The following is a 13,043-nucleotide window of genomic DNA, read 5'->3' as shown; positions in this document are numbered from 1 at the left end:
ATGTCTCTCTCTCTTTCCTCTTCTTCTCAGCATGTCTCTCTCTCTTTTCCTCAACATGCCTCTCTCTCTCTCTTCCTCTTCTCCTCAGCATGTCTCTCTCCATTTCCTTTTCTCCTCAGCATGTCTCTCTCTCTCTTTTCCTCAACATGCCTCTCTCTCTCTCTTCCTCTTCTCCTCAGCATGTCTCTCGCTCTTTCCTCATCTCCTCAGCATGTCTCTCTCTCTTTCCTCTTCTCCTCAGCATCTCTCTCTCTCTTTCCTCTTCTCCTCAGCATGTCTCTCTCTCTTTCCTCTTCTTCTCAGCATGTCTCTCTCGCTCTTTCCTCATCTCCTCAGCATGTCTCTCTCTCTTTCCTCTTCTCCTCAGTATGTCTCTCTCTCTTCCTCTTCTCCTCAGTATGTCTCTCGCTCTTTCCTCATCTCCTCAGCATGTCTCTCTCTCTTTCCTCTTCTCCTCAGTACGTCTCTCTCTCTTTCCTCTTCTCCTCAGCATGTCTCGCTCTCTCTTTCCTCTTCTCCTCAGTACGTCTCTCTCTCTTTCCTCTTCTCCTCAGCATGTCTCTCTCTCTTTCCTCTTCTTCTCAGCATGTCTCTCTCCCTTTCCTCTTCTCCTCATCATGTCTCTCTCTCTCTTTCCTCTTCTCCTCATCATGTCTCTCTCTCTTTCCTCTTCTCCTCAGCATGTCTCTCTCCATTTCCTTTTCTCCTCAGTATGTCTCTCGCTCTTTCCTCATCTCCTCAGAATGTCTCTCTCTCTCTTTCCTCTTCTCCTCAGCATGTCTCTCTCTTTCCTCTTCTTCTCAGCATGTCTCTCTCTCTTCTCCTCATCATGTCTCTCTCTCTCTCTCTCTTCTCCTCATCATGTCTCTCTCTCTCTTTCCTCTTCTCCTCAGCATGCCTCTCTCTCTTTCCTCTTTTCCTCAGCATGTCTCTCTCTTTCTCTAGTTCTCTTCAGCATGTCTCTCTCTCTTCTCCTCAGCATGTCTCTCTCTCTTCTCCTCAGCATGTCTCTCTACTTCCGCTTCTCCTCAGTATCTCTCTCTCTCTCTCTTCTCATCATCATGTCTCTCTCTCTCGCTCTCTCTCTCTTCTCCTCATCATGTCTCTCTTTCCGCTTCTCCTCAGTATCTCTCTCTCTCGCTCTCTCTCTCTCTCTTCTCCTCATCATGTCTCTCTTTCCTCTTCTCCTCAGCATGTCTCTCTCTTTCCACATGTCCTCAGCATGTCTCTCTCCCTTTCCTCTTCTCCTCAGCACGTCTCTCTCTCTATTTCCTCTTTTCCTCAGCATGTCTCTCTCTTTCCACATGTCCTCAGCATGTCTCTCTCTCGCTTTCCTCTTCTCCTCTCCTGTCCTCTCTCTCTCTCTGTCATTTGGTCAGACACTATCAAATAAAACACATTCAGACTTGAAGAGCTCAACTCCTTCAGAACAGGTGTGTGTGATATAACCCTACTAATCAGATAGGTAGGAGTGTCTCTTTTCTCAGTTTGTCACCACATTATCATTTATTAAGCAGATTGAGTACAGCAGTTGAAATGACCCCCCCGCCCCATGCACCCTGTCCCGGTGTCTGCAGCCTCTCAGCTAGCAGCATCAAGTAGCCTCTTCACCCTTCACTCTGAAGACGGCGCCTCAGACTCACTTTATAAGGAAGCTGAAAAAGAGACAGAGAGAGAGAGAGACAGAGAGAGCGTGTGATTACAGAGCGCTCGCCAGTTAGTGTGTGACAAAGTCAACTGCGTTCTGACTGTATTAAGTGTCGTTCAGTAGATTTCATTGTGATCTGACTGTATTAAGTGTCGTTCAGTAGATTTCATTGTGATCTGACTGTATTAAGTGATGTTCAGTAGATTTCATTGTGATCTGACTGTATTAAGTGTCGCTCAGTAGATTTAATTGTGATCTGACTGTATTAAGTCTCGCTCAGTAGATTTCATTGTGATCTGACTGTATTAAGTGTCGTTCAGTAGATTTCATTGTGATCTGACTGTATTAAGTGATGTTCAGTAGATTTCATTGTGATCTGACTGTATTAAGTGTCGCTCAGTAGATTTAATTGTGATCTGACTGTATTAAGTCTCGCTCAGTAGATTTCATTGTGATCTGACTGTATTAAGTGTCGCTCAGTAGATTTCATTGTGATCTGACTGTATTAAGTGTTGTTCAGTAGATTTCATTGTGATCTGACTGTATTAAATGCTGTTCAGTAGATTTCATTGTGATCTGACTGTATTAAGTGATGTTCAGTAGATTTCATTGTGATCTGACTGTATTAAGTGTTGTTCAGTAGATTTCATTGCGATCTGACTGTATTAAATGATGTTCAGTAGATTTCATTGCGATCTGACTGTATTAAATGATGTTCAGTAGATTTCATTGTGATCTGACTGTATTAAGTGTCGCTCAGTAGATTTCATTGTGATCTGACTGTATTAAGTGTCGCTCAGTAGATTTCATTGTGATATGACTGTATTAAGTGCTGTTCAGTAGATTTCATTGTGATCTGACTGTATTAAGTGCTGTTCAGTAGATTTCATTGTGATCTGACTGTATTAAGTGTCGCTCAGTAGATTTCATTGTGATCTGACTGTATTAAGTGCTGTTCAGTAGATTTCATTGTGATCTGACTGTATTAAGTGCTGTTCAGTAGATTTTATTGTGATCTGACTGTATTAAGTGTCGCTCAGTAGATTTCATTGTGATCTGACTGTATTAAGTGCTTTTCAGTAGATTTCATTGTGATCTGACTGTATTAAGTGCTGTTCAGTAGATTTCATTGTGATCTGACTGTATTAAGTGCTGTTCAGTAGATTTCATTGTGATCTGACTGTATTAAATGCTTTTCAGTAGATTTTATTGTGATCTGACTGTATTAAGTGTTGTTCAGAATATTTTATTGTGATCTGACTGTATTAAATGCTGTTCAGTAGATTTCATTGTGATCTGACTGTATTAAATGCTGTTCAGTAGATTTTATTGCGATCTGACTGTATTAAATGATGTTCAGTAGATTTCATTGTGATCTGACTGTACTAAGTGTCGCTCAGTAGATTTCATTGTGATCTGACTGTACTAAGTGTCACTCAGAAGATTTCATTGTGATCTGACTGTATTAAGTGTCGCTCAGTAGATTTCATTGTGATCTGACTGTACTAAGTGTCGCTCAGTAGATTTCATTGTGATCTGACTGTACTAAGTGTCGCTCAGTAGATTTCATTGTGATCCGACAAGTGTCGCTCAGTAGATTTCATCTTGATCTGACTGTACTAAGTGTCGCTCAGTAGATTTCATTGTGATCTGACTGTATTAAGTGTCGCTCAGTAGATTTCATTGTAATATGACTGTATTAAGTGCTGTTCAGTAGATTTCATTGTGATCTGACTGTATTAAGTGTCGCTCAGTAGATTTCATCTTGATCTGACTGTACTAAGTGTCGCTCAGTAGATTTCATTGTGATCTGACTGTATTAAGTGTCGCTCAGTAGATTTCATTGTAATATGACTGTATTAAGTGCTGTTCAGTAGATTTCATTGTGATCTGACTGTATTAAATGCTTTTCAGTAGATTTTATTGTGATCTGACTGTATTAAGTGCTTTTCAGTAGATTTTATTGTGATCTGACTGTATTAAGTGCTGTTCAGTAGATTTCATTGTGATCTGACTGTATTAAGTGCTGTTCAGTAGATTTTATTGTGATCTGACTGTATTAAGTGCTGTTCAGTAGATTTCATTGTGATCTGACTGTATTAAGTGCTGTTCAGTAGATTTTATTGTGATCTGACTGTATTAAGTGCTGTTCAGTAGATTTCATTGTGATCTGACTGTATTAAGTGCTGTTCAGTAGATTTCATTGTGATCTGACTGTATTAAATGCTTTTCAGTAGATTTTATTGTGATCTGACTGTATTAAGTGCTGTTCAGTAGATTTCATTGTGATCTGACTGTATTAAGTGCTGTTCAGTAGATTTCATTGTGATCTGACTGTATTAAGTGCTTCTCAGTAGATTTCATTGTGATCTGACTGTATTAAGTGTCGTTCAGTAGATTTCATTGTGATATGACTGTATTAAGTGTCGTTCAGTAGATTTCATTGTGATCTGACTGTATTAAGTGTCGCTCAGTAGATTTCATTGTGATCTGACTGTACTAAGTGCTGTTCAGTAGATTTCATTGTGATCTGACTGTATTAAGTGTTGTTCAGAATTTTCTCGGACTGCATGCTGCTAACTGTTGTTTTGATGATTATGGGTGTTACTTGTTACTTATATTCTGATAGCTGGATAATCTGTATGTGTCCTAAATGGTACCCTACCAGATCTCTACGGGTCCTGGACAAAATTAGTGCTCATAAAAGAACAAAGGTCGCTATTTGGGGCAAAGCCATTGATTCGAGCAGAGGCTGACAAAATCCTTTTGGGATAAAGCATCTGACAAGTGTCGCTGATGAGTTGACGCGACTCATCTGACGGCTCTTTTTTTTTTTTTTTAACCTTTATTAAACTAGGCAAGTCAGTTAAGAACAAATTCTTATTTACAATGACGGCCTAGGAACAGTGTGTTAACTGCCTGTTCAGGGGCAGAAGGACAGATTTGTACCTTGTCAGCTCAGGGGTTTGAACTTCCGGTTACTAGTCCAACGCTCTAACCACTGGGCTACCCTGCCGCCCAGTGTAGTCTGACGCATCTGATGCGGCTCATCTGACGACTCTTCTGACGACTCATCTGACGCGACTCATCGGACGCGACTCATCGGACCCGACTCATCGGACGCGACTCATCGGACGCGACTCATCGGACGGGACTCATCGGACGGGACTCATCTGACGCGACTCATCTGACGGGACTCATCTGACGGGACTCATCTGACGCGACTCATCTGACGCGACTCATCTGACGCGACTCATCGGACGCGACTCATCTGACGCGACTCATCTGACGCGACTCATCTGACGCGACTCATCTGACGCGACTCATCTGACGAAGTTCAAAAGTGGGTAAAGTTGTTTTCCAAGGGCAGTTTGAGTTCGCTCGGTTAGGAAAAAATGCAACACAATGTTCTGGGTGAAAAGTGTCTGGGTGTGTTCCATGTTAGAGGGTGGATGGTGTGAACTTAGACACCCCTGGAGACCTGGAGTGAAGTACTCTATTTATACACTATGTAGTGCCAGGAGTTTATCCAGACCACCTCAACTGAAAAACTCTGGGCACAGACGTTTTCCTGGGTAAGTCATGTGTCCAGGAAAACTCCTGACCCTAATGTGTGTGTGAATGCCATTGGTAACATGGTGAAGTCCATGTTGTGTGTTACCTGTAGGGGTAGCCGTGGTACTTGGACCTGAAGATGGACAGCAGGAAACTGAAGAAGAACACCACCAGGCCCAGTCCCACCAGGCAGATAACTGAAACACATAGCACAACATTACACACACACAGTCCCACCAGGCAGATAACTGAAACACATAGCACAACATTACACACACACACTACCACACACACAGTCCCACCAGGCAGATAACTGAAACACATAGCACATTAACACACACACACACACACACACACACACACACACACACACACACACACACACACACACACACACACACACACACACACACACACACACACACACACACACACACACACCAGGCAGATAACTGAAACACATAGCACAACATTACACACACACACTACCACACACACAGTCCCACCAGGCAGATAACTGAAACACACAGCACAACATTACACACACACACTATCACACACGTACACGCACAACCACACACACTACCCCTCACAAGCACACACACTACCACTCACACATACTACCCCTCATACACACACACACACACACACACACACCCCTTTAGTATGATAACGAGGCAATTTATAGTTATTTTGGGATGGTTAAAATCACCTCAATGACAAAAGATGAGAATGATTCACTCCCTCACTCCCTCCCTCCCTCCCTCCCTCCTCTCCCTCCTCTCCCTCCCTCCCTCCCTCCCTCCCTCCCTCCCTCCCTCCCTCCCTCCCTCCTCTCCCTCCCTCCCTCCTCTCCCTCCCTCCCTCCTCTCCCTCCCTCCCTCCCTCCCTCCCTCCCTCTCTAGGTTGGTCATATTCCCCACTGCAGTATGTTGTCTGGTAGTATAATTAGCTATCAGACAGTGGTAAGTGTAAAGGGTGTGTGGAGGACCTATTGAATGGATTTGATGTCACCACTGAGATCCTTCAACAGTCCTCTACGTAGCTGTGGGTTGAAGACAGGGCTGAGGGGAACTAATGTCACATTGTCACGTAAGCAGTGTAATGTAAGCTCTTCGTAATCATCACTAAGGCTTATTTTCTGACGTTTACCAGCCTGTGGTTTTTATAATCATATCATATATATATATATTTTTTTTTAAATAATGGGTTTCTTTGAAAATTAGTCACTACAACATCGTCCCAAATGGGTCCCTACTTGGGACGCATTACGTTTGACCAAGGCCCAAAGGGAGGGTACAGGGTGCCATTTGGGACTCATGCTGTGAATGATGGGTGTTCCTGCTGATTCAGCGGCCCGGCAGTTCTAGCTTTTATTTGACTTATTCATTTTACCTTTATTTAACCAGGTAGGCAAGTTGAGAACAAGTTCTCATTTACAACTGTGACCTGGCCAAGATAAAGCAAAGCAGTTCGACACATACAACGACACAGAGTTACACATGGAGTAAAACAAACATACAGTCAATAATACAGTAGAAACAAGTCTATATACGATGTGAGCAAATGAGGTGAGATAAGGGAGGTACTGTAAAGGCAAAAATAATGCCATGGTGGCAAAGTAAATACAATATAGCAAGTAAAACACTGGAATGGTAGATTTGCAGTGGAAAAATGTGCAAAGTAGAAATAAAAATAATGGGGTGCAAAGGAGCAAAATAAATAAATACATACAGTAGGGGATGAGGTAGTTGTTTGGGCTAAATTATAGGTGGGCTACGTACAGGTGCAGTAATCTGTGAACTGCTCTGACAGTTGGTGCTTAAAGCTAGTGAGGGAGATAAGCGTTTCCAGTTTCAGAGATTTTTGTAGTTCGTTCAAGTCATTGGCAGCAGAGAACTGGAAGGAGAGGCGGCCAAAGGAAGAATTGGTTTTGGGGGTGACCAGAGAGATATACCTGCTGGAGCGTGTGCTACAGGTGGGTGATGCTATGGTGACCAGCGAGCTGAGATAAGGGGGGACTTTACCTAGCAGGGTCTTGTAGATGACATGGAGCCAGTGGGTTTGGCGACGAGTATGAAGCGAGGGCCAGCCAACGAGAGCGTACAGGTCGCAATGGTGGGTAGTATATGGGGCTTTGGTGACAAAACGGATGGCACTGTGATAGACTGCATCCAATTTGTTGAGTAGGGTATTGGAGGCTATTTTGTAAATTACATCACCGAAGTCGAGGATCGGTAGGATGGTCAGTTTTATGAGGGTATGTTTGGCAGCATGAGTGAAGGATGCTTTGTTGCAAAATAGGAAGTCAATTCTAGATTTAATTTTGGATTGGAGATGCTTAATGTGAGTTTGGAAGGAGAGTTTACAGTCTAACCAGACACCTAGGTATTTGTAGTTGTCCACGTATTCTGAGTCAGAACAGAGTAGTGATGCTGGACGGGCGGGCGGGTGCAGGCAGCGATAGCTGAGAGACGAACTTAAAAAGGGGCTTGTTTTCTCCATGTGCTGTCAGTCGACACGTTGCAGACGGATGAAAGACTGTCACTGGACACGTTACAAAGACCTTGTTTTGCATTTTAATTACCACTTTCTCAAGGATAACTGCTTTTGCACAACTATGTGTATGTGTGTACATGCATGTGTTTGTCCGGTCTCAGTAGAACTACAACAGTGGGCCTCTGAAGCTCTGCATTAATCATGTTTACAGTACGCTCCAGCGCACACACACACACACACACACACACACACACACACGCACACGCATGCGCACACACACGCACACAAACAACCACACACACACACACACACACACAAACAACCACACACACACACACACACGCACGCGCGCGCACACACACACGCACACAAACCACACACACACACACACACACACACACACACGAGGTTGACCTTCTGTGCTGCGCACGCACCACAAACACACACGCCGTGGCGGTCAGGGTTCATCTCTCTGGTGTTAATTAAAGGAACAGTGGACTGAGTGCCGGCCTCTTCACATCTGCCAGACTTAATTGACAGTTATGCAAATATCCATCATGCTTCTACAAATGATAATGTCATGTCATTATGTATGCAGCATGTGGGTTCCACTGGAACTTGAAAATAAAAGAGAGCCCAACACTCTAGGAGCTGTCTTCATCAGGGTAACATGTGGGTTCCACTGGAACTTGAAAATAAAAGAGAGCCCAACACTCTAGGAGCTGTCTTCATCAGGGTAACATGTGGGTTCCACTGGAACTTGAAAATAAAAGAGAGCCCAACACTCTAGGAGCTGTCTTCATCAGGGTAACATGTGGGTTCCACTGGAACTACCTCAGTGAGTCTAGCGGACTGGAAGGGGAAGGTTGTGTGTGTGGCGGGGGCACAACTCAGTCATAAAACATTAGCTGGGGGAACATGCCTTGGTCCCTCTGTTCCTCCCCCTGCTGTGAGGAGGAGACCCCCTACACACACACAGACACACACATAGTGGGAGGAGAGAGGAGCAGGGGAAGGAGGAGAGGGAAGGAGGAGAGAGGAGCAGGGGAAGGAGGAGAGGGAAGGAGGAGAGAGGAGGAGGAGAGAGGAGGAGGAGAGAGGAGCAGGGGAAGGAGGAGAGGGAAGGAGGAGAGAGGAGGAGGAGAGAGGAGCAGGGGAAGGAGGAGAGAGGAGCAGGGGAAGGAGGAGAGAGGAGCAGGGGAAGGAGGAGAGAGGAGCAGGGGAAGGAGAAGAGAGGAGCAGGGGAAGGTTGTGTGGGGGGGGGCACGACTCAGTCATAAAACATTAGCTGGGGGAACATGCCTTGGTCCCTCTGTTCCTCCCCCTGCTGTGAGGAGGAGACCCCCTACACACACACAGACACACACGTAGTGGGAGAAGAGAGGAGCAGGGGAAGGAGGAGAAGGAAGGAGGAGAGAGGAGGAGGAGGAGAGAGGAGCAGGGGAAGGAGGAGAGAGGAGCAGGGGAAGGAGGAGAGGGAAGGAGGAGAGAGGAAGAGGAGAGAGGAGGAGGAGAGAGGAGCAGGGGAAGGAGGAGAGAGGAGGAGGAAAGAGGAGCAGGGGAAGGAGGAGAGAGGAGGAGGAGAGAGGAGCAAGGGAAGGAGGAGAGAGGAGGAGGAGAGAGGAGCAGGGGAAGGAGGAGAGAGGAGCAGGGGAAGGAGGAGAGAGTAGGAGGAGGGGAAGGAGGAGAGAGGAGCAGGGGAAGGAGAGAGGAGCAGGGGAAGGAGGAGAGAGAAGGAGAAGAGAGGAGCAGGGGAAGGAGAGAGGAGCAGGGGGAGGAGGAGAGAGGAGCAGGGGAAGGAGGAGAGGGGAGGAGGAGAGAGGAGCAGGGGGAGGAGGAGAGAGGAGCAGGGGAAGGAGGAGAGGGGAGGAGGAGAGAGGAGCAGGCAAAGGAGTAGAGGAGCAGGGGAAGGAAGAGAGAGGTGGAGGGGAATGTTTGCATACAGTGTGTGTGTGTGTGTGTGTGTGTGTGTGTGAGAGATCAAGGATTAGATGCTGTGAGGCAATGACACATGTGTGTTTCTGTTCCTACATGTGCTAATGGGGGATGTCCTTCTGGAAATCATATTCACACCCCCTCAGAGAGAGATGGGCTCAGACACATCACATATTCTGACATTGGCAACAGTACAGTGTTGAGACGAATGTGCTTTGTATTGTTCACCATGTTATTGCCCTGTACACCGGTTGACATATTTCTCCAAGCAGTACAGCATTGCTGGAACTTCCTGATATTTATCTCTACTGTACTGTTAATAGCAGAGAGAAATGACTTCTGGCACTGAAGAACAACTATCTGGTCCTCACCTTGTTCACACCGTGGTGGTGTTTAAATAGGAGAGTGGAATCTCACTCCACTGAAGTATGCATTGAATGAGAGAGAGAGAGAGAGAGAGAGAGAGAGAGAGAGAGAGAGAGAGACAGCACAGACCTAGACAACAGTCCAGCACAACAACAACACAACAACACCCCCTTAACCAGACCCGGAGAGCTGGAGGTGGACAGAGACATATCTGCACTCTGGACAGTGGTGAGACAACTACAACAGGAGAAAGAGCAGGAGCAGAACAGAGCACTAAAGGAGAGGATCAGACTGCTGGAGGAGAGGATCAGACTGCTGGGGGAGAGGATCAGACTGCTGGAGGTGGACAGAGACATATCTGCACTCTGGACAGTGGTGAGACAACTACAACAGGAGAAAGAGCAGGAGCAGAACAGAGCACTAAAGGAGAGGATCAGACTGCTGGAGGAGAGGTTGAGGGGGATGGAGGAGAGGATCAGACTGCTGGAGGAGAGGGTGAGGGGGATGGAGGAGAGGGTGAGGGAGATGGAGGACAGGATCAGACTGCTGGAGGAGAGGTTGAGGGGGATGGAGGAGAAGGTGAGGGGGATGGAGGAGAGGATCAGACTGCTGGAGGAGAGGGTGAGGGGGATGTAGGAGAGGATCAGACTGCTGGAGGAGAGGGTGAGGGGGATGGAGGAGAAGGTGAGGGGGATGGAGGAGAGGATCAGACTGCTGGAGGAGAGGGTGAGGGGGATGTAGGAGAGGATCAGACTGCTGGAGGAGAGGGTGAGGGGGATGGAGGAGAGGATGAGGGGGATGGAGGAGAGGGTAAGGGGGATGGAGGAGAGGATCAGACTGCTGGAGGAGAGGTTGAGGGGGATGGAGGAGAGGGTGAGCGGGATGGCGTGTGACAGAGAACAACCCACTAGAGAGGTGGCCACTCCCACAGAGAAGCCAGCAGAACAGCCCACCTCAGCCCACAAAAGTCTCGACACCACAGCAGAACAGTCCACACCAGACCCTGACCACAGAGTCGACATCACAGCAGAACATCACCCCCTCTGAGCACCCCCCCGTCACCCCTTCTGACAACCCCCCCACACCCACTGAGGACAAACACAAGACACAGATTGTACACCTTATGGACTCAAATGGGAAATATATAGAAGGAAAAAAAAAGTTTTCCCAAACACAGTGTGTCTAAACTCTGGTGTCCAAACACGACCTTCTGTCTGAGGACCAACTAGGCTCACCTAGCCACATAATTATACACACAGGCACAAACAACCTGAGAGCACAGCAGGAAAGGGTGGCCACAGCACTGAAGGGAGTGATTGAAAAGGCTTCTTCTACTTTCCCCAACGCACAAGTGGTTATCTCCACCCTGCTACCACAAAAAGACTTCCACCCTGCCACAATACAGCGGGTAAACGCAAGTATTTCCCGTGACTGTGCCTCAAAACTAAATGTTTTCCTGACCCACCACTCCACCCTGGACTTTAACAGCTTCTATGACCAGGTCCACCTCTACAAGGCAGCAGTGCCCACCTTTGCCCGGACTCTAAAGGACATCGCTCTCAAACGTATCCCCAACACTTCACACAGGAGCAACAGATTAATAGACACCCAAACCAGACCAGCAAGACACCCTCCAAGACCTGCAGGAACCCTCCTGGACCTACACATAGAGGACCCACGCCAAGAGGACTCACATCCAGACCACAGCACCCCCAGACACATCCACACCCCCACCCCAACCAATCAACACCCCCCCACGTCAACCATGCCCACACCCCATTTAGGCCCCCTCAGATCAGACCTATGCCACTCCTGCCCACCCCATGCACCCCACCCCCGTAAAGAGGGCCTCAACATGGAAATCACACATACGCCCAGGTAGTGAGTTGGCAAACAGGCCCAACCCCCACTCTTACACTCGCTCAAGCCAATGGCATGTACCAGATGCTCAGCAGGCTCTGCTCACACTTACTGGCCTGAGGCCATATCACGACCAACAACATTGGACACTTTATGGAACAAAAAGCCTTCACTATATCATCCTGGAATATCCAAGGCCTGAGGTCATCTGCCTTTGGCCTAAAGAGCAGGAACGCAGACTTCACCAAAGAAATCGGTAATACAGACATTGTCATCCTGCAAGAAACCTGGTATAGAGGAGACGGAACCACTGGTTGCCCTCTAGGTTGCAGAGAGCTGGTAGTCCCATCCACCAAACTACCAGGTGTGAAACAGGGAAGGGACTCAGGGGGTATGCTAATTTGGTATAGAGCAGACCTAACTTACTCCATTAAATTAATCAAAACAGGAACATTTTACATTTGGCTAGAAATTCAAAAGGAAATTATCTTAACAGAGAAAAATGTCCTCCTGTGTGCTACCTATATCCCCCCACTAGAATCCCCATACTTTAATGAAGACAGCTTCTCCATCCTGAAGGGGGAAATCAATCATTTCCAGGCCCAGGGACATGTACTAGTCTGTGGCGACCTAAATGCCAGAACCGGACAAGAACCTGACACCCTCAGCACACAGGGGGACAAACACCTGCCTGCAGGTGACAGCATTCCCTCCCACATATGCCCCACTAGGCACAACTATGACAACATAAACAAAAACGGGTCACAACTCCTGCAGCTCTGTCGCACACTGGGTATGTACATAGTCAATGGTAGGCTTCGAGGGGACTCCTATGGTAGGTACACCTATAGCTCATCTCTTGGCAGTAGTACTGTAGACTACTTTATCACTGACCTCAACCCAGAGTCTCTCAGAGCATTCACAGTCAGCATCCCACTGACATCCCTATCAGACCACAGCAAAATCACAGTCTACTTGAACAGAGCAATACCCAATCACGAGGCATCAAAGCCAAAGGAACTGAGTAACAATAAGAAATGCTATAGATGGAAGGAATGCAGTTTGAAAACCTACCAAAAAACAATTAAGCAACAACAAATTCAATCCCTTCTAGACAATTTCCTGGGTAAAATGTTTCACTGCAATAGTTAAGGTGTAAACTTGTCAGTAGAAAATCTTA

At 46.6% G+C, this 13,043-nt stretch overlaps 1 protein-coding gene across 1 annotated transcript in view; it reads right to left on the bottom strand.

Annotated features, from left to right (window-relative positions):
- Positions 1–1,476: 1,476 nt before the first annotated feature.
- Positions 1,477–13,043, bottom strand: part of LOC110534796 (tumor suppressor candidate 3) — a 103,934-nt gene continuing 92,367 nt past the window's right edge. Inside the window, exons 9-10 of the mRNA XM_036933870.1 lie at positions 5,310–5,400; positions 1,477–1,655 (exon numbers count right to left, since the gene is read on the bottom strand). Of these exons, the coding sequence (XP_036789765.1) occupies positions 1,640–1,655; positions 5,310–5,400 (107 nt within the window). The 3' untranslated portion in view covers positions 1,477–1,639. The remainder of the gene's footprint in view (positions 1,656–5,309; positions 5,401–13,043) is intronic.

Source organism: Oncorhynchus mykiss, chromosome 10 (assembly GCF_013265735.2).
Source record: "Oncorhynchus mykiss isolate Arlee chromosome 10, USDA_OmykA_1.1, whole genome shotgun sequence".
NCBI lineage: Eukaryota > Metazoa > Chordata > Actinopteri > Salmoniformes > Salmonidae > Oncorhynchus > Oncorhynchus mykiss.
Note: the sequence above shows the minus strand (reverse complement) of the source record. Positions and strands in the feature narration are given on the sequence as shown.